This window comes from Mirounga leonina, unplaced genomic scaffold (assembly GCF_011800145.1).
Source record: "Mirounga leonina isolate KUSES-001 unplaced genomic scaffold, KU_Mleo_1.0 Mir_106, whole genome shotgun sequence".
In the NCBI taxonomy this organism is placed as follows: domain Eukaryota; kingdom Metazoa; phylum Chordata; class Mammalia; order Carnivora; family Phocidae; genus Mirounga; species Mirounga leonina.
In genome coordinates, this window is record NW_023270232.1 from 4,378,738 (window position 1) to 4,404,978 (window position 26,241).

Genomic DNA, 26,241 nt, shown 5'->3' on the forward strand with positions numbered 1-26,241 from the left:
CGTTAGGATTATTTCTAGTTTTTGGTTTCAGAGAATGCTGTTAAAAATGTCCTCTCATATGTGTCCAGGAGCATGTGCCCAGGTTTCTGTAGGACATACATATACCTTCAGGTGGAATTGCAAGGTCTGAGGGTTTGTGTAACTTAAACTTACTAGATAATGCCAGGGTGTTTTCAGTCTACTTGGTTCTTCCAAATATCTGCCCGGTAGTCCTGTGATTTCTTTTCTGTTTTTATTTATTTATTTATTTTCTAAAGATTTTAATTATTTATTTTCTAAAGATTTTAATTATTCATTTGTTAGAGCACAAGCAGGGGAAGCAGCAGGCAGAGGGAGAAGCAGGCTCCAGCTGAGCAAGGAGCCCTACATGGGGCTCAATCCCAGGACCCTGGGATCATGACCTGAGCCGAAGGCAGACCCTTAACTGACTCAGCCACCCAGGCATCCCTCTGTTTGTTTTTAAAGATTTTATTTAGGGGTACCTGGGTGGCTCAGTTAAGCATCTGCCTTTCGCTTAGGTCGTGATCCCAGAGTCCTGGGATCAAGCCCCACATCAGGCTCTTTGCTTAACTTCTCCCTCTCTGCCTGCTACTCCCATGCTTGTGCACTCTCTCTGTCAAATAAATAATAAAAACTTAAAAAAAAAAAAACAACTTAAAAAATTTCCATTGGCAGCTATGGATTCCTTTTCATAAGAGTTAGCTGTTTCTTTCCTCCCCACAATTTTTATCATGAAAATTTTCAAGCATACAAAAATGTTGAAAGAACAGTGAAGTGATCAGTTATATACTTACAACCTTGTAAAATTGTTAACATTTTATTATGTGTTTTGCCTGCTTACTTGTGTACAAATACATACAGTTTTTGCTTATTCCTTTGAAGTAGTTAGCAGACACTGGGATGTTTCACCCCTATATACTGAAGCATGTCCTTTCTAAAAGAGACCCATTTTTCTTTTCTTTCCTTTTCTTTTTTTTTTTTTAAGATTTCATTTATTTAGGGTGCCTGGGTGGCTCAGATGGTTGGGCATCTGCCTTCGGCTCAGGGCATGATCCCAGGGTCTTGGGATCGAGTCCCACATTGGTTCCCTGCTCAGCAGGGAGCCTGCTTCTCCCTCTGCCTCTGTCTGTCTCTTATGAATAAATAAATAAAAAGCTTTAAAAAAAAATTTGACAAAGAGAGACAGACAGTGAGAGAGAGGGACACAAGCAAGGGGAGTGGGAGAGGGAGAAGCAGACTTCCTGTGGAGCAGGGAGCCTGATGTAGGGCTCCATCCCAGGACCCTGGGATCATAACCTGAGCTGAAGGCAGACGCTCAATGACTGAGCCACTTAGGTGCCCCGAGACCATTTTTCTATATAACTACAATCTATTATCACATCTAAGAAAAAGCATTTAAGTATTCTCAGTATATTCAAATCTCCCCATTTGTCTCCCAGAGGTCTTTGAAGGTTGTGTTTTGTTTCCTAAACAAAAAGTCAATCAGCTTTTATCCGTTGTGTTTGGTTATGTTATTTTAGTTTTTTTATTCTAGAATAGTTACCCACATTTTCTTTTCTTCAAATATTTATTTAAGAGAGAGTGCAGGGGTGGAGGGGGAGCCAGAGGGCAGAAGGAGAGGGAGAGAGAATCCCAAGGCAGACTCCCCACTGGTGGAAAGCCCGAGGCAGGGCCCTATCCCTGGACCCTGGGATTATGACTGGAGCTGAAATCAAGAGTTGGACACTCAACTGACTAAGCAACCCAGGTGCCCAAGTTTCCCGCTTTTTCTTCTTCCTTTACAACATTGACTTTTTTAAGAAATTGGGCTAGTTGTCCTGTAGATTCTTTTGGAATGTTGTATAATGGATTTGCCTTTATTCCTTGTGACAGTTTTATCTTGTTCCTCTATCTGCCATATAAACTATGAACCTAGTAGATAAGTCTAAAGGCTTTGGTAAGGGGTGCCTGGGTGGCTCCGTCAGTTAAGCATCAGTCTTCTGATTTAGGTTTCAGTTCATGATCTCAGGGTTGTTAGATTGAGTCCCCACATCAGGCTCCTTGCTGGGTGTGGAGCCTGCTTAAGATTTTCTTTCTTCCTCTCCTTCTGCCCCCCCCCCCCTCCACCGCCCGGCTCACTTGTGCTCTCTCTCTCTCTCTCTCTTTTTTTTTTTTTTAAGATTTATTTGCACGAGAGAGATTGAGAGACAGAGAGCATGAGAGGGGGTAGGGTCAGAGGGAGAAGCAGACTCCCTGCTGAGCAGGGAGCCCAATGTGGGACTCGATCCCAGGACTCCAGGATCATGAACTGAGCCGAAGGCAGTCGCTTAACCAACTGAGCCACCCAGGCGCCCTGTGCTCTCTCTCTTAAAAAAAGAAAAAGAAAGGCGTTGGCCAGGACACCTTATAAGTGATGTTTTGTAATTTGTATTGCACATGTCAGATTCTTCCATTAATTGATGCTAAATTTCATAACTAGGTCAGAGTGGAGATCTCTCCATAATAAGGAGTTCTTTTTCTCTGTGGAACCTCTGGATGATAGTTTGGCACCCTGTGAATAACTTGTACAGCAGTCTTTGTACTCTCTGTGGATCAGGGATTTCAAACTATAGCCCTTTGATTTGGTCCATGGCCTGGTTTATATGGTGACTGAGCTATAAATGGCTTTTGCATTTTTAAATGATTACAAAAATATATACAAATATACAAGTGGTGTCTACTATTTGTTGGCCACGAAGCTTAAAACATCAGCCAGCTTTTTCTAGTTGTAAAACTTAACTGGGTAATGCTTTTATTTAAGTCAAAATATTTTTTGTGTGTGTCTTTTAAAGCTGGTTTATTGCAGCCTCCTGTTCGTATAGTTTCACAGCCACAACCAGCACGAAGATTAGATCCACCATCCAGATTTTCAGGAAGGAATGACAGAGGGGATCAAGTGCCTAACAGAAAAGATGACCGAAGGTATTTTTTTTTAAGTGTCCTTTTTTTTTTTTTTTAAAGATTTTATTTATTTATTTGACAGAGAGAGACACAGCGAGAGAGGGAACACAAGCAGGGGGAGTGGGAGAGGGAGAAGCAGGCCTCCCGCTGAGCAGGGAGCCCGATACGGGGCTCGATCCCAGGACTCTGGGATCGTGACCTGAGCTGAAGGCAGACGCTTAATGACTGAGCCACCCAGACGCCCCTAAGTGTACTTTTTTTAAGTGTACTTTTTAAGTGTACCTTTGATGGTGGTGAAGGTGCACACTGTGAATGCATGTGATGCCACAAACTGTACATTTAAAAATGGTTAAATGGTGAGTTTGTGTTACACATACTGTACAACAGTTTTTAAGAAGTTGTTAAAATATATTAGCGAATCTTATATTATCTATTTTATTAAAAAACTGTTCAATAATGCCAGAAATATTAGTAATTTTAGAACATTTTGTTTTAAGTCGTGAAAGGGAGAGAGAACGACGTAGATCCAGAGAAAGATCTCCTCAGAGAAAACGTTCCCGGGAGAGATCTCCTCGAAGAGAGAGAGAACGATCACCTCGGAGAGTTCGACGTGTTGTTCCACGTTACACAGTTCAGTTTTCAAAATTTTCCTTAGATTGGTAAGTTCTTTTCCCCCCATTGTTTTATTGAATTACCAGTTTTATAATTTGTCTAATTTAGTAGAATGTTACAGAGATATTTTTCTTACAACTTTCATTCCTGACATTTACTTTATATAGGGCAGAAATGCAGTTTGAAGTAGGAGTGTATTTTCGTATATTCATCAAATCATTAAAGATAGTTACTGAAAAAGAGCCACTTGTGATCAACTTGTGTTTTTTTTTTTTAATTTGTTTCTTAATCATTTAAGGTCCAGATTTATTGATAACTTTATTAAGTCCATGTGTAGTTCATTGTGTATGATGAAGTAATAACACAGCAGTGGACCAGTTATTTCAAGTTAGCTGTGACGATGTGGCATCATAGCAACATAGACCTTCATATACACTCACAGACATATATACATGTATATAAATACATTTTTCAGCCTTTGAAGTCAGAGTTAATAGGCAAGTTGACAAGAATTTCTTAGTTTCACCTGCAAAATGGAAATTTTATCAACTAGTAGAATTCCTAAGGTTAAATTAAGTTTGTGTATCTAAAGCACTTAATCCAGTCTGTGGCAGTTGTAGATACTCCATAATTAATGGTGGTGGTGGGATGTCATGGCCAGGTAGTAACTACAAAGTTGTAATTCATAAAAACGCAAATTGGTCAAATGACTGATTTAGTCTAAGGGAAAGGAGGAATTATCTAAAGGCCCTGGGATGGGACTGGCAATTGAATATAAGATAAATTAACAAATGGAGAAAACAAATTGACAATAAAATAAAAATGAATCATTAAAAGCAGTGTTTAAAGCTGTTTAGCATAGGAACAAATAACTGTGCGCTTCAGTCTCCTGAGGATATATTACTGTGTTTCAACGAAGAATAATAATATTGATAATACTGACCTGTCAGAAATTTAAATTTCTATATATTCAGTTCTAGGTTGAGTAAAACAGTGTAAACTTAAACTACTCAATGCCAAAAAAAATCTTTCTTAGGAACTTTGCTTAATTGTTAGATAGTTCATGTTCATTTAGTCATGTGGTCAAATGAGCAACTATTCTTCATTTATACTACTTTTCTTGTTACTCCTATTTACTTTTATCTAGATTGCATATATCAGAGAAACTTATTAGAACCAAAAACACTTCTCCAGTCCCAAATATATTAAATAGAGGAGCTCTGCTCTACTTTTGGGGAGAATTGTGATGAATAGGATATAAATTCAATAGCTATTTCTCTCCTTCCAGGTTAGACCTTCATAGTTTCATTTCATCACTTTGAAATAAATTCCTAGAACATCAGATCAACCCATTACAAATAAAAATCATTTGAAATTACTATACCTTTTCTCATCTATAGTTGTGGAAATCAAGATTGTTTTGTAGTAATGTGATTATAAGATACTGTATGCCAAGGCATGACTCATTTGTACATCCTTTGTTTTATTGTAGATTAAAATCCTACAGGGTAAAACACAACTTCAAAAATTCTAGAGATGGAAAACTAAGAAACTGTTATACAAACTGTCTATTTGAAACATTTCTTAAAAAACTCAAATAAGTATTTTTCAAATTTTCCTTATTTTGACAGCAGAATTTTATCCAAATAATGTATACTTATGTTAGCAACCATACCTGATGACAAGTTTGTCACTATATGTTTGTTATTTTTAGGCTTCAAATAAAAAGATACCCCTACAAATATATTAGGTCATAATTTATACCTTGTCTTTAGTTGTCTTTCAAAAAGACAGTGAAAAGAAAAATAATAAAAAAGATAATGTAGTTATCTTTTCATCTTACAAATTGTTGTTTTCCACTTTTTGTTACGCTTTTAATAGAAATCCTTTGTTCTTTTACCAGATTGATTTACCTTTGAGTTCCTTTTCTTTAAAAGCTCTGCTTCTTAGGAAAAAGGAAAGCATCCTTTAAAACAATCAGTATTTAAAAGGCAAGAAACTTACCCTCTTTACGTAATAATCCATCAGGTATGGATCGTAATCATTAACAGAGAGAGGTATGGAGGTGTTAGATAATCAAACATTTAGATTTAGCTTTCATGTGGATTTTTGTGCTTAATTTTGAATGTAAATATGCTTGATATAGGATCTTACTATAAAATGAAGATTTATGTTTTTTACATTATATGAACCTAATTGAGGAGTACGCATCATTTGGTATCAATCTTGTCCCTTCTTTGTATCCATTCTATATGAATTATAATTTTCTAAAAAATTCGTAGTTTCAGCTGAGGTAGAACTGCTTTTTGTTCATATCTTCTCTGGAGCTGGCATTGAAGTTATTTCAGAGGGTCTCTAACGTATTTCAAGCTACACAGAAAACGCAAAGAAATGAAGGTAACACTTAGGTACCAGTTATTTATTTAAAGCTCTAAGTAGACAAATTTGAAAGTGAGGTTTCATATGGCTCTTTGCAAATCTATAGCTCATTAATAATTGATTCTGACCATTCTCAGCTGGCTTTTAACCATGTCAGCTTATATATTTAGATGTGGAATGGAGTGAATGTTCATATAATCTTTGATACTAAGGCCATTTATTCACTTACTTATGTCTGTTTTTCAGTCCTAGTTGTGACATGATGGAACTAAGGCGCCGTTATCAGAATTTATATATACCTAGTGACTTTTTTGATGCTCAGTTTACATGGGTGGATGCTTTCCCTTTGTCAAGACCATTTCAGCTGGGAAATTACTGCAATTTCTATGTAATGCACAGAGAAGTAGAGTCCTTAGAAAAAAATATGGCTATTCTTGATCCACCAGATGCTGACCATTTATACAGTGCAAAGGTTTGTATTCTGTGATATATAGCTAAAATTTCTGAGCAGTTACTCATATTAAGAGTGTATGTGGAATTAATCTCCTGGAAGTGGTTATGTTTAAGACCTGAATAGCTATTTTTTTTTTCCTTGTCTGCCTGATTCTGTTTTGGTTATTTAAGTAATTTAATTTAACCTCTTTGTCTTATCTCTTAAGCTGTAAAATTCATGGTTATTGTTTTAACATTTTGAAACTCATAAACGTGAAGATGAAGTTGATTTTATTGAATAGCTTTTTGGAATGTTCTGTGACTTCTGGTAGCCTCAGATAAAACGTAATGTTGGTGAATTCCCTATATGTTAGCCTTCAGGGTAACATTCAATATATTGCTTATGGTCGGATAGTTTTTGGCTATTATAGAACATTGATCAAAAAGCATTTCTTGACAAGTTAAAATTCTATCATTATAAAGTATCTAATACCATTTCTGCTGTAGCATTTTACTTTCCATTTTTATAAAAAAATTTTGGATATCTAATATGTAAGGATAATTAGTAGTGCTTCTCATTTTTTTACATTACTTTAGACTTTTGACAGGATTGAATTATTTGACTATAATAGGTAATGCTGATGGCTAGTCCTAGTATGGAAGATTTGTATCATAAGTCATGTGCTCTTGCTGAAGACCCACAAGAACTTCGAGATGGATTTCAACATCCTGCTAGACTTGTTAAGGTAAAATGAAACACTTATTTTAACTTCAGGTATATATTTGCTTTGCTTAGTTCTAACTCTGTGTGTGTGTGTCTACATATGTATATAAAATACATATATATAATATATAAAATTAAAAATACTACATTTTTAACTTATTAACAACTAATTTTTGTATTGTTAAGGCACTCAAAATTTAATGATGAAGATTTTCTTTCAGTGAAGATTATGGCTATATCTTATTTGTATGTCACTAGTTCAGCTGTCATTTTGGTATTTTATGCTCGTAGGATAGTAAAATTTTAGTCGTATTGGATTTAGTATATTTTTGGATTCTTTTAAAGTGTGAATTATAGCTTGTTTCTTTAAAAAAATTCTTTATCTGAAGAAATATTTTAGAAGGATGAGTTATGATGTGTAAATCCTATTCCATTGCTGAAATGCAGTGTGGAACACGATGAACTGAACTCTTCCTTGACTGACAGATACCAGAGGTAGTAAAAATGATATTGGAAAGGTTTGTCCCTTTCCTTTTCAAGTATTTTATTTGTAATTTGACAAGTTGCATAACACATGTAAATGATTCTTTGTTTTGAATTAGTTTTTAGTGGGCATGAAAGGCAAGGATGAAGCCATGGCCATTGGAGGTCACTGGTCTCCTTCGTTGGATGGACCAGACCCAGAAAAAGACCCCTCTGTGTTGATTAAGACTGCTATTCGTTGTTGTAAGGCTCTGACAGGCATTGATCTAAGTGTATGCACGCAATGGTAAGTACCAATTCATTTCTTGATTAGAAATGTTTTTTCATAGTTTATATAGATGTTCTTATCTGTCAGCCTCCCCTCCCCCCTTATTTTAGCAACCTTGATCATGCAGGTAATCTCAAAGGAAAATCCCCATTTGTAGCAAAAGTTTATTTGGTGCCAAAAATGTTTGGGGGAAAAAGGATTTAAGAACTAATCAAAATAAACTGAACATTACTTAAATGTTTTGTTATGCTTTACTTCGGAAGTTGGATGTATGTTGAAAATATTTTTCATTTCATGCATAGCTGGAGAAGATCGTCAAGAGAGAACTTCATTTCATTATAATTCTTTTGTTATAAAATGATGTAGGTGCTGATTATTTTTGTTCAGCCATATTTTCTCTTGAGGCTTATTTGTCTTGTGTATTTTAGTGTATTTCTTGTGACTTAATTGAGAATATTCTTTTTTTAGCACATGAAATCTGAACAGCTATCCAGCTTCTTCAGGTATTCTCTAAAATATGGGTAGCTCTATAATCAAACTTGAAAATGCCTTGGGGAACATATTCTTTTAACCATAAAATATTGTACAAATGTACCAAAAGAGGAACTATGGCTTCTATAATTTTTTTTTCTTTAGACCAACCTCAAGTTCTTGCAGCAAAATTTCTTTACTTGATGTGCTACAAGTGAACTAGGGTCTTTAAAATGTATTTTAGAATTTTTTTTCCAACATGCTTCTTCCCTTGCAACAGGTACCGTTTTGCAGAGATTCGCTACCATCGCCCTGAGGAGACCCACAAGGGGCGTACAGTTCCAGCTCATGTGGAGACAGTGGTTTTATTTTTCCCGGATGTTTGGCATTGCCTTCCCACCCGCTCAGAGTGGGAAACCCTCTCCCGAGGATACAAGCAGCAGCTGGTCGAGAAGCTTCAGGGTGAACGCAAGGAGGCTGATGGAGAACAGGCACTGAACGCTAATCCCTTTTTCTATTTCCGCTTCTCACAGGCACAGGAACACAGGCACAAATGCACACCACACACTACATAACAAACACACATGGAGGAACATAACTGGTAACAGCGACTGGTAATCCAGCTTTCAGCAGTATAGTTGTATTTTCTTTTCTTTAAAAAAAAAATCTGTCTAGTATGCTAACTTTAAGAGTGCTGAGACCTCAAAGGAAAATAAGTTGTGCTTAAATTGCACAGAATTTTGTTTTTATCATAGGTCTAGTTGCTGGAATCTGGGACCAGTTGTTGAGCAAGATTCAGTATTAAGCCATTTTAAACATTTTGCCATTTTCTAAAATTTAAAAAATTTTCTCTTTCACGGTCATCAGTTCTAGTCATGGATATTTGAAATTGGACAACCACAAGTCTGAGAGATTTGACATTTCAGGCTATGTGGCATCGTCTTTGGTACATTTGAAAGGTCTGACTAAATCAGTCTTAACTTTGGGTGGCTTGAAAATTGGGGCAAGATCACACACTGTGTGGTTAGTGGAGACCGGCAGTGTTTGTGCATCCCTGATATCCTTTGTGTTGTAATTTATCACCCTTTTGTGTTTCACAGATCTGGCTTTGATTGGCTGATGAGTGTCTTTGTGATCAGTTAAAAGTGGTAGAATGTATGTACGTGGACTTGCCTAAATAATAACTTTAGGAGAAGACAATCTGAAACATTTGTGACCTTGCACAGATCAGCAACAGACTTTTAAAAATAAATTACTTTTATTTTAAGGTTTCAGAATAGTAATTATGTTCTTAACTTTGTATATCAGGATGAAGAAGAGAAAGATGATGGTGAAGCTAAAGAAATTTCTACTCCAACCCATTGGTCTAAACTTGATCCAAAGACAATGAAGGTAACTTTGAAATTTGAAATCTCTGACAAGAATAGAGAATGAGATCCGTGTTTTATCATAAAAAACCACTAAAAATAAAGTCAACTGAATACATATTCTGTATTTATACGTGTGTGTATAATTATTAAATAAAGGTTGACTTTATAAATCAGTGCAGCCTATATCTGTCGAGTGTAATATACAAGTGCATGTAGTATGAGTAGCATCATTTTTTGATTGGGGAACTGAGCAAGAAGGCAGAATTTCTGCACTTAAGTAATTTAAATTCAAGGAAAAGGGAAGAAACAGGAAAAAGATTATCAAGATTACTTTAGTTTTTGAAATAATATTTAAAAAGTAGGTTGATACACATCTGAACTGGGAAAGAATAATTTAAAAGCCTCTTTTGAAAATCATTGGTTAAGCTGTACTAGTTTTTCTTTGGTCCCCAATGTCTTTGGACTGATTATCATTCTATACTTTTTCGTTTCTGGGCTTATAATGTGAATGTAGATCCATAGAATTCTATGTGTGTACATTCTACATAGATCAGAAGATCACTAGCTTTTGCAGCCTGTTACTTTTAACACATAAAAGCTGACCTTTTGGTTAACTTTTGTCAGCAAAAAACCCATTTTCTTCCTTCTTATGAAACTGTAGTTTTTTAACCCACATTGCTTTTTTTTTTAGTAAGTAGAGAATGTATATCATAAGAAGATTAAGCCTGCATCCCAGGACTTTTTATCAAACTGATGGCTTTGCCATTAAGTTTCTTATTTTAAAACTTGTATTTCTTTTGGTTATAAATACAATGTGTGCTTATTTTAAAAACTGGTACATACATAGAAAAATAGAAGATAAAAGTTACTCAAGTCTATAACTCAAACACAGCCACTGTTAAAATTTTCGTGTATTTTTTCCATTATTTTTTCTGTGTACAAGCTTTATGATTGGTTGGTTGGTTGGTTCTGATCATCTATAAAACATTGGCAGTCTCATCCTTTTCAATTAATATTGGTGTTTCCCATGTAATTCTTTTTAAATGTTCTGTATTCCTCTCATCCAGTTGATGTGGTATTATTATCTTTTGTTGGATATTTAGATTCTTCACATTTTTGAGGAAGGAACTGTTACAAGAAATATGTAAAAGTTTTGTTTTCCAGTGTGTTTAGAATATTTCTTTAGGGTGAACTGCCGTAAATTAGAATTTCTGTGTCAAAGAGCATTAATGGTTTTTAAAGCATCTTAAAACATGTTACAGATTATTTTCCAAAAATATTCTATCAGTTGCATTTTCACAAACATGTTCTGAGCTGTACAAGTGTATTTTTCACCAACATTTTAAAAAACCAGATGAAAGATAATTGCATAGTTTGTTCCCTATTTCAATATCCCATTTTCTTTTTCTGTGTTTTTATGCTCTGTATATTTAGGTAAATGATCTCCGAAAAGAATTGGAAAGTCGAGCTCTTAGTTCTAAAGGATTAAAATCCCAGTTAATAGCCCGGTTGACAAAACAGCTTAAAGTAGAAGAGCAAAAAGAAGAACAAAAAGAATTAGAGAAATCAGAAAAAGAAGAGGAAGAGGAGGATGATAGGAAATCTGAAGATGATAAAGAGGTATATACTATTAAATATAATACTGGTTTAGAGAGAGTTCTTGAAATATGTTTGTGTATACTTTTATTAAGATAAAACTATAGGGGCCCCTTCCCCCTGCTTGCTCACTCTCTCTCTCTAAAATAAATCTTTTTTTTTTTTAAGATATAACTACATAACTCTTTAAGATTCAACCAGTTTTGCAAGTTTGACAAATGCATATAGTTGTGCAACCACCACCACAATTAAGATATAAAACAGGTCTGCCACCCCCTAAAAATCCTCTGTATCCCTCTGTAAGCATTTTCCTCTCTCCATGTGTACCTTCTGCCTCCCAGACCAGCCTCTGGGAGCCACTGACCTGTTTCCTGTAGTTTTGCCAATTCCAGTATATCATGTAAATGGAACCATACAACCTGTTGAGTCTGACCTCTTCAACTCAGCATAATGCATTAGAGATTCACCCATTTTGTTGTATATATCACTAATTTTTTCCTTTTTTTTTTTTTTAAGCTTTTAGAGAGGGTGGGGAGGGGCAGTAATGGGCGAGGGGTAAAGGGAGAGAGAATTCCAATCAGACTCCGTGCTGAGCTCAGAGCCTGTCTTAGGGCCCCTATCCCATGACCCTGAGACTATGACCTGAGGAGAAATCAAGAGTTGGATGCCCAGTCGACTGAGCCAGCCAGGTGCCCACTAATTTGTTCCTTTTTATTCCTTAATAACATTCCATAGTATCAATGTATCAATTTATTAGTTTTCCATTTGAGAGACACTTGAGTTGTTTCCAAGTCATGTATTTTTAATCTTCCCCTTTAAAAATGAATAATTATTCATGTGTTTGGGGTGCCTGGCTGGCTCAGTCATTAGAGCATGTGACTCTTGATCTTGGGGTCATGGGTTCAAGCCCAACATTGGGCATAGAGTTTACTTAAAAAAATTACTCCTCTATCTTAGATATAGAAAATGAGATAAAATTTGATTGACCGAGCCATTAAGTTCAGAGATTGAGTTCTAGTGAAGTGCTTATTCCAGAATTTTGCTGCTTCTACAGCTATGTGTTTGATTGCACTTCAGTCCTTAAGACTCTGAGACTATAGACTTATGCCCTTAAAATAATTCCTGCTTGCATAAGCCTGTCATTTGTTTTCTGAATTTGAAATACAGGAATATAAGAAGCATGTTAGAATACCAGTAATTGGAGAAACCAACATTATGTGTTTCCTAATGTGATGCATTGTGGAGTGTACATCATTATTTATGAAGTATTCTTGCCAAAAGTGTTTTTACCTTAATCTAATTATGAGGGAACAATCAGATAAATTTAGAATGTGAGAACTTCTGCAGAGCAGCTTGTCTGAACTTTTCAAAAAAAGGTCTATATAATGAGAGACTAAAGAAGAAAAATGATAAATAGTAAAAGAGTTTAGCGAGGCGTGACAACTGAATGCGCTGAGTGTGAAACTTGACAGGTCCTGAATGGGGGGGGAGCCATAAAGAGTAGTTTGGGAATAACTGGAGATAACTTGATTATGGATGTGATATTAGATAATATTGAAGCAGTGCTAAATTTCTTGGATATGATGTTTTTGTGATCATGTAGAATTGCCTTGTTATTCCGAGGTGCATTGATTTGTGATTTCTTATTCAGTAGATTATAAATATTTACCTTGATAGTGAAATTGTCTCACTTGGCCAGTGGGAGCCCTATCGAGTTGGCTTCTATGTCTTTTTTTTTTTTTTTTTTAAAGATTTTATTTATTTATTTGACAGAGAGAGACACAGCGAAAGAGGGAACACAGCAGGGGGAATGGGAGAGGGAGAAGCAGGCTTCCCGCGGAGCAGGGAGCCCGATGCGGGGCTCAATCCCAGGACCCTGGGATCATGACCTGAGCCGAAGGCAGACGCTTAACGACTGAGCCACCCAGGCACCCGGCTTCTATGTCTTTTGACACGTTCTCATCATATTTTGAGGACTTACTTTGCAGCACAAAACAATGTTGCAGTTTCACTGTGTACTATCCCTGCCCTGGTTCTGGAATCAGCCATTTTCCCAGGAAGCCCTGATACTTTTTAGTGAAGAATGGTAATGATATTTAGAAGCCAAGACATATTCATTGGTATCATTGTGCTGCTGTCAACCCCTGTCAGTTAACCGTTTCGGTAGATACATACTCGTTTATACTTATGTTTATCTATGTATATACGTATTTGCATCTGTATTTGTTAGTATATATTGTGTGTATTGAATGTCGTAAGTTTATGCTAGTATCTCCAATTCTATTCCCAACATCAGAGTTCATTTCAGTTTCTCCCTTTCCATAAAGTTAATTCTTTTGTCCAATAATGAGAAACAGCTTCTGTTGTACTTAATAATTATATACTTACTTGCTCAGTTGTCTGTCGCATTCCCTTTCCCATCTGGATACCCTCTTTACTTTGGTCTGATTTCCTGCCCTGTATTCTGTCTTTGTATGGATGCCCTCCTTACTCTATTTGGGTTTTAATACCTGGTAACTGGGCAGCTCATCTGCTCTGGGCATTGTAGCTCTACCTCTCTGTCAGCCTCCATCCCCTGTGTAGACACTTGCTTTGCATGGAGGAATTGCTTTAGAATTGAATTGTTATGGACAGAAGGAGTAGATAGAGAAGGCAAAGAAGAGCTGGTTTTCACTTTTTGATGTTAACAGCCAGTGGGGTTGAAAACTGGTGATAATTCTTACCATTTTGTTTTCACATATTTTCCTCTTCGGCTATTTGATTACGTAGTGGTATAGTTTTATCTATTTGTAAATTCATATAGACGAAGGCAGGATCAGTGCTTGATTTCTTTTCATTTTTTAAAAATATAGAATGCGGGGCACCTGGGTGGCTTAGTCGTTAAGCGTCTGCCTTCGGCTCAGGTCATGATCTCCAGGGTTCTGGGATCAAGCTCCACATCGGGCTCCCTGTTCCGTGAGAAGCCTGCTTCTCCCTCTCCTACTCCCCCCTGGTTGTGTTCCCTCTCTCGCTGTGTCTCTCTTTCAGATAAATAAATAAAATATAGAGTGCTTCTTAAATATGAGTCATCCTTGTGCAAGGCCCATGCTAATCTTCTCCATATTGGTCTAATTTTCTTACATGTGCTGCTGAAGCAAGCACTGTTTTCCTTTATTTTATCCAGTTTTCAAGATACTGAATTGGTTCCCTATCATCTTCTGATGGTTACCTGTTTGGTTTTTGTGTGTTTAAAGATTTTTATTTATTTATTTATTTATTTGACAGAGAGAGACACAGCGAGAGAGGGAACACAAGCAGGGGGAGTGGGAGTGGGAGAGGGAGAAGCAGACTCCCCACTGAACAGGGAGCCCGATGCGGGGCTTAATCCCAGGACCCTGAGACCATGACCTGAGCCGAAGGCAGACGCTTAACGACTGAGCCACCGAGGCACCCCTCCCTACCTGTTTGTTTTTAAACATTATTGTTGGGGTGCCTGGGTGGCTCAGTTGGGTGAGTTTCTTCCTTTAGCTCAGGTCATAATCCCAAGGTTTTAGGATTGAGCCCTGCATCGGTTTCCTTGCTCAGCGAGGAGCCTGCTTCTCTTTTTCCCTCCGCCCCTCCCCCTGCTTGTGCTTTCTTTCTGAAATAAATAAAATCTTTAAAAAAAAATAAACATCATTATGAATTTATAGATTTATTTTTTTAAGATTTTTTTATTAGCACAAACAGGGAGAGTGGCAGGGGGAGAAGGAGAAGCAGACTCCCCACTGAGCAGGGACCCTGATGTAGGTCTTTGATCCCAAAACCCTGGGATCATGAGCTGAGCTAAAGGCAAGATGCTCAACCGACTGAGCCACCCAGGCTCCCTGAATTTGTAGATTTAAACACATTTTATGGGTTTCAGTTCGTTGTAATTCTTATCCTTATTGAAGCTCAAGTTGTCTTTTTTTGTCCAGTGAGTAGAATATATATATAGATATACAACACTAATGTAGAACAAATAGCATACCACTAATGTTGTTGCTGAAATTTGTTTAAAATTATTATTTTTTTTTTTAATTATTTGAGAGAGAGTGAGTACAAGTGGGCAGAGGGTCAGAGGAAGAGGGAGAAACAACTCACTGCTGAGCAGGGAGCCCGGTGAGGGACTCGATCCCAGGACTCTGGTATCGTGACCTGAGCCGAAGGCAGACACTTAACTGACTGAGCCACCCAGGCGCCCCTATTTTTGCATTTCCTATTGTCATTTTCTCCCCATTGTTTTTATGTTGTACTATAAGTACATCATCCTAACGTGTAGCATTACATATCGTACTCTTTTAATTCTCATTTAGTCTTTGTCCTACAATTACCGTATCTAATGCTCACCAATAGTCCTTTTGTCATTGTCTCTGAAGCTCATTTCTAGGAGATTCCTCAGAGCTCATGTATGTTCGTAACAGTTTGACTATACTCTACTTAAAAGTCAGTTTTGCCACTTTTTGCCTGCCAATACTTGGTGTAAAAAAGAATCCTTCATCCCCACTATATACAACTTTGGGTGTTATTACCAAAGGCACTATATTGAGGTGAATGTGAGTGAGTTGGGCCTTGTGACACAAGGAGGCAAAGTTATTTGGGGCAAATATGCCCAGGTTACCAACAACCCTGAAAATGATGGATGCATAAATGCAGTCTTGCTGGTTTGACAGCAGTTTCAGAGAAGTAATTCCTTACAATTACTGAAGAGTACACACCAATCAGGAGGACCACCATTACTGTGGTGGTTCTGAATACTACCAAACAGCCTTATGTATCTGCAGTCATCAGGAGAAGTATTTATTCTATTGTGAAAAACATTAAAATAGACATTTATTAAAATAAAAAAAAGTCAGTTTTGCTAAATATAAAGTCTTTGATTCACATTTTTATTTCTTTAAATCTTAAATATATGCTACTCTTTTTTCTTTTTAAGATATTTATTTATTTATTTATTTATTTATTTATTTATTTATTTATTTATTTATTTTAGAGAGAGCAAAATGAGCAGTGGGGGAGAGCTGGGGAGGGGGAAAGGGAAGGGAACCTCAAGTACACTCTGTGCTGAGCCTGGAGCATGATGTGGGGCTCAATCTCACGATCCTGAAGATCATGATCTGAGTCAAAACCAGGAGATGGACACTTAACTGGGTGAGCCACCCAGGCGTCCCTATGTTACTGTTTTTTTGTTTTTTGTTTTTTTTATGTTACTGTTTTTTTGTTTGTTTTAAGATTTTTATTTATTATTTGACAGAGACAGTGAGGGAACTATACTAGATACCTAATGAAGTGGAATCATACAGTATCTGCTCTTTTGTGTCTGGCTTCTCTCACTTAGCATAATGTTTTCAGAGTTCATCCATGTCATAGCATGGATCAGAACTTCATTTCTTTCTTTTTTGTTAAGATTTTATTTATTTGACAGAGACAGCGAGAGAGGGAACACAAGCATGGGGAGTGGGAGAGGGAGAAGCAGGCTCCCCACTGAGCAGGGAGCCCGATGCGGGACTTGATCCCAGGACCCTGGGATCATGACCTGAGCCGAAGGCAGACGCTTAACGACTGAGCCACCCAGACGCCCCAGAACTTCATTTCTTTATAAGGCTGAATAATATTCCATTGCATGTATATACTGCATTTTGTTTATCCCTTCATCTGTTAATGGACATTTGAGTTGTTTTCACCTTTTGGTATTGTGAATAAAACTGCTATCTACAAGCATGTTTTCAGGGCGCCTGGGTGGCTCTTGTATTCTGTCACCTCATTTTCAGTTTTAAAATTCTTACTGTATTGTCCTGGGGCTCCTGGGTGGTTCAGTCATTTAAGTGTCTGCCTTCAGCTCAGATCACGAACCTGGAGTCCTGGGAATGAGCCCCGCATCGGACTCCCTGCTCAGCGGAGACCCTGCTTCTCCCTTTGCCCCTCACCCCGCTCGTGCTCTCTCTCTCTCAAGTAAATAAAATCCGTTTTATTTTATTTATTTTATTTTTTAATTTTTTTTTAAAAGATTTTATTTATTTATTTGACAGAGAGAGAATGAGAGACAGAGAGCATGAGAGGGAGGAGGGTCAGAGGGAGAAGCAGACTCCCTGCTGAGCAGGGAGCCCGATGCGGGACTCGATCCTGGGACTCCAGGATCATGACCTGAGCCGAAGGCAGTCGCTTAACCAACTGAGCCACCCAGGCGCCCAATAAAATCTTTTTTAAAAAAAATAAAATTCTTATTTCTATTGTCCTTTCATATCTTGTAAGATTTTCTTAATCTCTTAGTACGCTTTAAAATAGTTAAGATTTTTATCTGTCTATGCCTGTTTTTCTGGCCCACTTTCATTGTCTGTAGGGATGTAATTCTCCTTGTTCTCTTTTAAATAGTAACTTTCTATAGGACTTGACCTCAATACCTTCTTTTGCTCATTTTTATGTGAATTTAGTTTGCCTAACATTTTATTAGAAGAGGTTGCTTAAGGGGTGCCTGGGTGGGTCAGTCAGGTAAGTGACCGACTCTTGGTTTTGTCTCAGGTCATGTGATCTTAGGGTCATGAGATTGAGCCCCATGTTGGGCTCCGTGCTCAGTGGGGAGCCTGCGCATGCACGGCTCTCTCTCTCTCTCTCAAATAAATCTTTAATAAAGATAGCTTTTTCCTGACTTCATAAAGATTTATATATTATGTTGTTTTCTTACTCTGTTTAAAACTGTGGTGGTTTGTGGGTGCCTGGGAGGCTCAGTTAAGTGTCAGCCTTTGGCTCAGGTCATGATCCCAGGGTCCTGGGATCGAGTCTCACATTGGGCTCCCTGCTCAGTCAGGAGTGTGCTTCTTCCTCTGCGCCCTCCTCTGTTCGTGTCCTCTCCCTCTCTCTCTCACAAAAATAAATAAAATCTTAAAAAAAACACAACTATGGTTATTTGCTTTCTAAGATTTTGATCTCTGTTGCCCTTCCATCACTGTTTATTGGGTTGGGACCTTTTCCTCCCATGTCTGTGTTGTTGCTATTGATTCTGCTTTCAGAAATTTCTTCACAGGGTGAGAGACCCTGTGCTAGAAAGATGCCCTGGTAAATCAGCTTTGCAAGTTCGTAGGACTAGAATATTCTAGGCCCTTTTAGATCTTAACACAGGCTCCTTGTACTCACTATTGTTGGGAGTAAAACGTTGCCTAGTTTCAGCTGCTGTTATGAAATTGAACTCACTTTCCAGTGAACGCCTTTTGACTCTTGGTTTTCCTGTTCTTAGAGCCATCAGACAACTCCATTGTTTCCTTCTGCTTTCCCTCTGCTCGGATGCCAGTAACATATAGGTCTTCTGGCTCTTGTGGCTTTTTCCCACTCATTTGTGTATTGGGGTTTTTGGGAATACCTTTTCACCTTGTTTTGTTCTGAATGTACATGAATGTTGGATGTTGGTTTTGGGATCTAGATTATTCCCCCTCTTTTTTTTTTTAAGATTCTTTTTTTAATTTTTTATTTATATGACAGAGAGAGAGACAGCCAGAGAGGGAACACAAGCAGGCGGAGCAGGGGAGGGAGAAGCAGGCTTCCCGCAGAGCGGGGAGCCTGATGCGGGGCTTGATCCCAGAACCCTGGGATCATGACCTGAGCGGAAGGCAGATGCTTAATGACCGAGCCACCCAGGCGCCCCTAGATTATTCCCTTTTTATATGGGGATTCTGGAAGATCCAGAAACTATGCTACTGTCAACTATTTTCCAGAATCCCTGGTTTATATAATGTTAACATAGGTATTTTTTTTTTTCTCTTTAGAAGTTAGTTTCTTGTGCTGGGAAACTCAAAAGAGAAAAGTAGGAGCCATGGAAGCTGCTGTCTTCTTTACTAAATTTGAACTTCCTTCCCAGCCCTTATGATTGGCATAATCACCATAAGGAGTCATGGGAATTTTGCCCTTTTTCTTTACATGGTGTGCATTTGATACATACATACATATTGTACATGGAGGTTTAACCATTACTTAAAATTTCAAATATGTAGGAAGAAGAAAGAAAACGTCAAGAGGAAATGGAACGCCAGCGTCGGGAAAGAAGATACATTTTGCCTGATGAACCAGCCATCATTGTACATCCAAACTGGGCTGCAAAAAGTGGAAAGTTTGATTGTAGCATTATGTCTTTGAGTGTACTTTTAGACTACAGATTAGAGGATAATAAAGAACATTCATTTGAGGTAATATTTTAAGTTTGAATTGGGATCTAAATAAGGTATACACATTTTGATTGGTTAATATATTTCTTAAATCTCTTTGATGGCCTTTTTCATGGATTCTGTTTTTTTGTTTTTGTTTTTTTCTTTCAATTTATTTTGGGGGGGTTGAACACCAGCTGATTTTTCCTACAGGATTCACTTTTGGTGATTGCATTCCTATAGTATCATTTAAATGTTCCTCTGGCCTCTGTATTTCCTGTAAATTGATAGTTGGTTCTAAAGTCTTAATCAGGTTCTGATTTAATTATTATTTTTTAAAAAAATACTTCATAAGTAGTGGTATGTTTATCAGAATATCAGGAGACATATAATACATAATGTCTAATTACCTCTTGGGAATGAGGTAATGCTATATTGTTTAGAATTAAAATAGCATTCAGTGGGATTTAAAATTATACTTGTGACTGACGGAAGTGTAAGATAAAAGATGTTTATTTTTCAACATGAATCTATCTCTTACCATTACTATAGGGCAGATTTACAACATACAATTTATTTTTCAAAATAATTGAAGATTTTTATCCCTTAAGAAGTGATTGCTTCATTCGTTAAATAAAATCAATTAAAATATTCCAAAATACTAATTTCATAAGCTTATGAAAAATTACAATATTTTTCAATTATTGTATCTTACCAACACATTTCACATTCTTGTTTGTATGTTTTGTTTTATAAATGATGTTGGAAAAGTCCGTCAGACTTACTTGACCCAAAAGGTCATTGTCCACAAGATGAAAATGAAATACTTAGACTAGAGACATTTACAAACAAATATAGAGGCTTACTGAGGCAATTATAAAACACGATGTGCATGCTTATTGGTCCTGATAAAAGACAGGTTGCAAATATTAAAATAATTATAATTTTTAGTACATTAATAATTCCAGTAAGCCTGTGTTTTTAAATATTATATACTAGATGACTTTATTTTTATTACCAGTTACTTAATATAATTCTTAATAGTGCCTACCATCTAGTAGTAATTTGAATAAATAAATGAAAAAAATTAGTGTTTGGTATTACTGCTTATATAGTATATACCATGTATCTGACTGAGCCGTAGGAGGATCTCAAACTAATGCTACTCCAGTGGAAACAAAGCAATTTGTGAAACAGCCATTTGCTAGCAAAATGATCCCTTACCTTTTTCCTCCCCACCGAACATACCTCCTGGGTTAATTTCCTTTTAATCTATTTAGAATGCAAATGTCATTTTGGTACATGAATTTTTTTTTTTTTTTAAGATTTATTTATTTTAGGGAGAGAATGAGAGCACAAGTGGGAGGGGCAGAGAGAGAGAGAGAGAGAGAGGGAGAGAGAATCTAAAGCAGACTCTGCACTGAGCGCAGAGTCCAGTGCAGAGCTTGATCTCAAGACCCTGAGATGATGACCTCAGCCGAAATCAAGAGTCGGAGGCTTAACTGACTCAGCCACCCAGGCACCACCCCTTGTTACATGAATTTTTTTTTTTTTTTTTAGTTTTATTTATTTATTTGACAGAGAGAGACATAGCGAGACATGGAACACAAGCAAGGGGAGTGGGAGAGGGAGAAGCAGGCTCCCCGCCAAGCAGGGAGCCCGATGCGGGGCTCGACCCTAGGACCATAACCTGAGCCGAAGGCAGACATTTTAACGACTGAGCCACCCAGGCGCCCCCAATTTTTAAAAAATATTCTGTAATTAAGAAAAACCATTTATCATAAAATTATAAATCTTTGGTTGATTTAATATTAATGCTAGATTTGTCTCAATGCTTTTACATGAAAAGATTTAAAAATTAATTCTGCTCTTCTGGGTTGTGCCTCGCTGCCTCCATGGAAGAGTATGAAACTCTTGATCTCAGGGTTTTGGGTTCGAGCCCCACATTTGGTGTGGAAATTACTTAAATAAATAAACTTAAAAAAAAATAATTCTGGGGACACCTGGGTCCCTTGGTTAAGCGTCTGCCTTTGGCTCAGGTCATGATCCCAGGGTCCTGGGATCTCCCTGCTCAGTGGGGAGTCTGCTTCTCCCTCTGCCTGCTGCTTCCCCTGCCCATGCGCGCTCTCTCTCTCTTCCTCTGCAAATAAATAATTCTTTAAAAAAAATTAATTCTGCTATTCTAGTTACTGTTCTGGGCTTCTTCTAATTTAACCCATTTAACTTACTGCTTTTTATTTCTAGGTAATGAAAAAGAGAAGACTCTTAGGAAAAGATAATGCCTCTTGTATTTATGCAAATGGAAATCTTATTTAGTTTCACAAATGGTTAAGAGGGGAGTTTTCAATATCTCTCTTTTTTTAAGAGAGAGGGTCAGAGAGAATCTTTTTTTTTTTTTTTTTTAAAGATTTTATGTATTTATTTGAGACAGAGAGAATGAGAGACAGAGAGCATGAGAGGGAGGAGGGTCAGAGGGAGAAGCAGACTCCCTGCCGAGCGGGAGCCCGATGCGGGACTCGATCCCAGGACTCCAGGATCATGACCTGAGCCGAAGGCAGTCGCCCAACCAACTGAGCCACCCAGGCGCCCGGTCAGAGAGAATCTTAAGCAGGCTCTCTATGCCTAGTGCAGACTCTTGGGGCTCAATCTCACAACACTGAGATCATGACCTGAGTCGAAATCAAGAGTCAGATACTTAACTGACTGAGCCACTCAGGCACTGTGAGTTTTCAACATCTGGATGGTCATTTTACTGGTAATAAATTTCTGTTTTAAAATGTGTAAAGACTGGGCATGAGTTAAAGAAAAATAGATTATAAATTCAATTTTAATTTTAATATATTATCCTTTATGATCAGGAAAATAGTCTGATTAAAGTGTTTTATCAAATATACTATGAACTCCTTGCCAGAGTTTATACATTTTAGAGTTGTGTTCAACCATTTCAAGTTCTGGACCCTTTTAATCTGTTGGAAACCATTAGCCTTAGAATTTTTTTTTAGAATGTTAGTTTTTAAATTTTTTTAACATTTTATTTATTTATTTGAGAGAGTGTGAGTGGAAGGAAGGGCAGAGGGAGAGGGAAAAATCTCAAGCACTGAGTGCAGAGCGCGATACAGTGCTTGAGATCATGACCTGAGCTGAAATCAAGAGTCAGACGCTTAACCAACTTAGCCACCCAGGCGCCCCAAGATTTTATTTTTAAGTAATTTCTACACCTGATGTGGGGCTCAGACTCACAACCCTGAGAGCAAGAGTCACATGCTCTAGTGACTGAGCCAGCCAGACACCCCATACTTAGAAATATTTATGTAGAAAATTTAGTGTGTAATTTTAGGTTCTGGAGTATGTGATTATCCATGGATATTTGCATAGTAATAAAACTATCTATGGATATTTGCATAGTAATAATGTATGCTCCTACTCACAATTCTGAGTTGGTGTCCCCTGCCTGAAATGCTTTTCTAGGGATCTATCTGGCCCCGTTCACTTGTCACCTTCAGGTCACTTCTGATGTCACCTAATCAAAGAGATCTTCTCTGACTACACTGTACTTTCTTGTTAACTCTGTGTGTTTATCCTCCCTTTTTTTTTTTTTCCCTTAAAATTTGATGCTCTGGTTACCTTTTACTTTTCCCCATTAGATTATTAGCAAATTAGAGTTAGGATTTTTATCTGCTTCCTTCACTTCTGTATCCCTAATGCCTAGAATAGTCCATGGTACGTAGTAGGTATTTCAGAAAAACTTGTTGAATAAATTAAAAAATACATTTATCATGAAGATTAATTGCTGTGTAAAATAGAAATCATTTTTTCCTACTCATTTTCAAAGTCCAAATTTCATTTCAAAATTTGTCAAATTTTGTATTATTTTTTCTAAAATTTGGCCAAAAGTATATTAAACGTAGTGTTTATATCTTTAGGAGAGTTTTTTTGTTTTGTTTTGTTTTCATTTGAGATACAGAGAGAGCATGAGCAGGGGGAGAAGCAGAGGGAGGGGGAGAAGCAGACTCCCTGCTGAGCAGGGAGCCCGATGAGGGGCTCGATCCCAGGGCCCTAGGATCATGACCTGAGCCGAAGGCAGATGCTTAACCATCTGAGCCACCCAGGCACCCCCAGGAGAGTTTTTGAGTCTTTTGAAGATCCTCAACATCATTGACATCAATTATTATTACTCTCTTGTTAGTGCATATTAATTGTTAGATGTGGTAAATCATTATTTGATAAATTATTATGCTGGGTTTATTCAATATTTCTATTAAAGGTGACTGGGTTACTGTTGGTATCTTTGTTATAGGTTTCACTGTTTGCAGAACTTTTCAATGAAATGCTTCAAAGAGATTTTGGTGTCAGAATATACAAATCATTACTATCTCTTCCTGAGAAAGAGGACAAGAAAGAAAAGGAAAAGAAAAGCAAAAAAGATGAGAGAAAAGATAAAAAAGAAGACAGAGATGAAGAAACTGATGAGCCAAAACCCAAACGGAGAAAATCAGGCGATGATAAGGATAAAAAAGAAGATAGAGATGAAAGGAAGGTCTGTAATTATTTCCATTACCAGCAACCTATTTATTTTTTATTTTTATTTTTTTTAAAGATTTTATTTATTTGACAGAGAGAGATACAGCGAGAGAGGGAACACAAGTGGGGGGAGAGGGAGAGGGAGAAGCAGGCCTCCCGCCGAGCAGGGAGCCCAATGCGGGGCTCGATCCCAGTACCCTGGTATCTGACCTGAGCCGAAGGCAGACGCTTAACGACTGAGCCACCCAGACACCCTACCAGCAACCTATTTAGAAGTTTTCCTTTTGTTTTCTAGAGTATAACAAATGATGAATTCATCAGAAGAGCAAAATGTAAAGGCTAAACTAAAAGATTTTAGTGTATTATTAGAAATGTAAGTCTTTGAATTAAGCCTATATAGACATCTAGAACTAATTTCTGGTAATTTTCTTTTTTTAAGGTATGCAGCATGACGGTATATTTACATGTATTGTGAATGGTAGTTTAATTTTAAAGTGTATTGTTAAGAAAATTTTATAATTTGATTCTATTTCAAGTAAATAATGAATTTAATGTTTTTTTGTTTCAGTCATTTAACATTTGGTCAGATATCTTGCCTAATATAACTAACTGCATTTTAAATTACAGAAAGAAGATAAAAGAAAAGAGGATTCTAAAGATGATGATGAAACTGAAGAAGATAATAATCAAGATGAATATGATCCAATGGAAGCAGAAGAAGCTGAGGATGAAGAAGATGGTATGATTCAAATGTACTTATTTCGCATTAGGATGAAAAATGCATTTTTTTTTTTTTTAAGATTTTATTTATTTATTTGACAGACAACAGCGAGAGAGGGAACACAAGCAGGGGGAGTGGGAGAGGGAGAAGCAGGCTTCCCACTGAGCAGGGAGCCCGATGTAGGGCTCCATCCCAGGACCCTGGGATCATGACCTGAGCTGAAGGCAGACACTTAACGACTGAGCCACCCAGGTGCCCTGAAAAATACATTTTTTGTTTGATCACTTTGTATAATAGCAGTCTATAATTTTAAAATTTTATCTTTTTCAGAATAGAAATGGTAAAATATTCTTTAGTAAAAATCTATATTGTTTTATTAATAGTTGAGAGGATATTTTTTTAGGTAGAACTTAGCGTTTTATTTAGATCTTCATTAAACTATTGGAATTGAGAACCAGACATATTTAATAAACCTCCAAAAATAGATCCTGAAAGGCACTTTCTGCTTAAGGCAAACGGTCGTAGGACGAGCATGTAAACAAGCTGGCTTCTCTGTACCCACACCCGCTACGTCAGCCTGCTCCATGGCCCCTGCATCACCTCTGCCCTCCCTTCTGTTAACACCAGCCAAACCCCCCTATGTCTAATCCAAGGGTTTTTTGTAGGACAACTTGGATTACCTGGGAATGCTGGAAACATGTTGTTAAAGGAATCATGGTGTTGAGAGGAAAAAAAAATTTTTTAAGCTGCATTCTGAGGTGATGGCTTCTCTATACTTACGCCATACTGCAGAATACAATAAATAAGCAATTAGAAGATGTTCAAATATGAAGGGATTTTGTCCTCCCCATCCAAAGTCCTGCTCTCTAAAGGAAGCTGGTTTCTCTGTAGCTACACCAGCTGTTCAGAAAGCTCATTGGACCTGGTTTTGAAAGTAAAACCATCAAAAACCCTGGGAGGAATTACTTCGCAGTGTGGAGTACTCGGTCTTTCTTTCTTTTTTTTTTTTGTTTTGTTTTGTTTTTAGAGAGACAAAGGGCAGAGGGAGAAGCAGGCTCCCAAGGAGCAGGGAGCCCATTGCGGGACTCGATCCCAGGACCCTGGGATCATGACCTGAGCCGAAGGCAGACGCTTAACCATCTGAGCCACCCAGGCACCCTCGGTCTTTCTTATAAAGAACAAAAAAGTCAATCTGGTACCAAAGTGTGCAACCTACAGACGCTTAGGTTCTGCCCTCTGACATCTGTGTATGATAGATGAGAGGATTTTTTAAAGACGTGCTTTTTTTTTAAAGTAACCCCTACTCCCAACATGCGGATCAAACTCATGACCCTGAGATCAATAGTTGCATGCTCTACTAACTGAACCAGCCAGGCACCCCAAGACATGTTTATTTTTGATTATCATATGTTCTCTGTGTAATTAATACTTACTCAACTTGAGGAATGTATTTCCCTGAACATGTTAATTTAACTATGTCATAAAGGTATAACAGTCCCTGTTGTTCCATAGTTTTCTAAGGAAGAACATACTGTGTATAGTTTTTTGCATGTTTGACAGTCTCCATAATTAAAAAAAAAATACTAAAATTAGTTTGCTAAAGAAGAATGTATTTG

The 26,241-nt window shown here is 37.3% G+C and overlaps 1 protein-coding gene and 2 non-coding genes across 8 annotated transcripts in view; 2 read left to right on the forward strand and 1 right to left on the reverse strand.

Annotated features, from left to right (window-relative positions):
• LOC118018008 (cell division cycle and apoptosis regulator protein 1) overlaps nucleotides 1–26,241 on the forward strand; it is a 105,735-nt gene that overhangs the window by 68,842 nt on the left and 10,652 nt on the right. For 5 of the 6 annotated variants that reach the window (XM_035016474.1, XM_035016469.1, XM_035016460.1 and 2 more), the window contains 11 exons: nucleotides 2,811–2,940; nucleotides 3,417–3,578; nucleotides 6,157–6,382; nucleotides 6,975–7,088; nucleotides 7,669–7,835; nucleotides 8,569–8,779; nucleotides 9,597–9,680; nucleotides 11,093–11,278; nucleotides 19,234–19,425; nucleotides 23,681–23,920; nucleotides 24,532–24,643. In XM_035016474.1, coding sequence (XP_034872365.1) covers nucleotides 2,811–2,940; nucleotides 3,417–3,578; nucleotides 6,157–6,382; nucleotides 6,975–7,088; nucleotides 7,669–7,835; nucleotides 8,569–8,779; nucleotides 9,597–9,680; nucleotides 11,093–11,278; nucleotides 19,234–19,425; nucleotides 23,681–23,920; nucleotides 24,532–24,643 — 1,824 coding nt within the window. The remainder of the gene's footprint in view (nucleotides 1–2,810; nucleotides 2,941–3,416; nucleotides 3,579–6,156; nucleotides 6,383–6,974; nucleotides 7,089–7,668; nucleotides 7,836–8,568; nucleotides 8,780–9,596; nucleotides 9,681–11,092; nucleotides 11,279–19,233; nucleotides 19,426–23,680; nucleotides 23,921–24,531; nucleotides 24,644–26,241) is intronic. The other variant, XM_035016490.1, reaches the window with a different exon arrangement.
• LOC118018449 lies at nucleotides 7,473–7,537 on the forward strand. Its single transcript, XR_004681411.1, has one exon. It is a non-coding gene; the product is annotated as a small nucleolar RNA SNORD98 (small nucleolar RNA).
• On the reverse strand, nucleotides 14,291–14,395 carry LOC118018430. Its single transcript, XR_004681400.1, has one exon. It is a non-coding gene; the product is annotated as a U6 spliceosomal RNA (small nuclear RNA).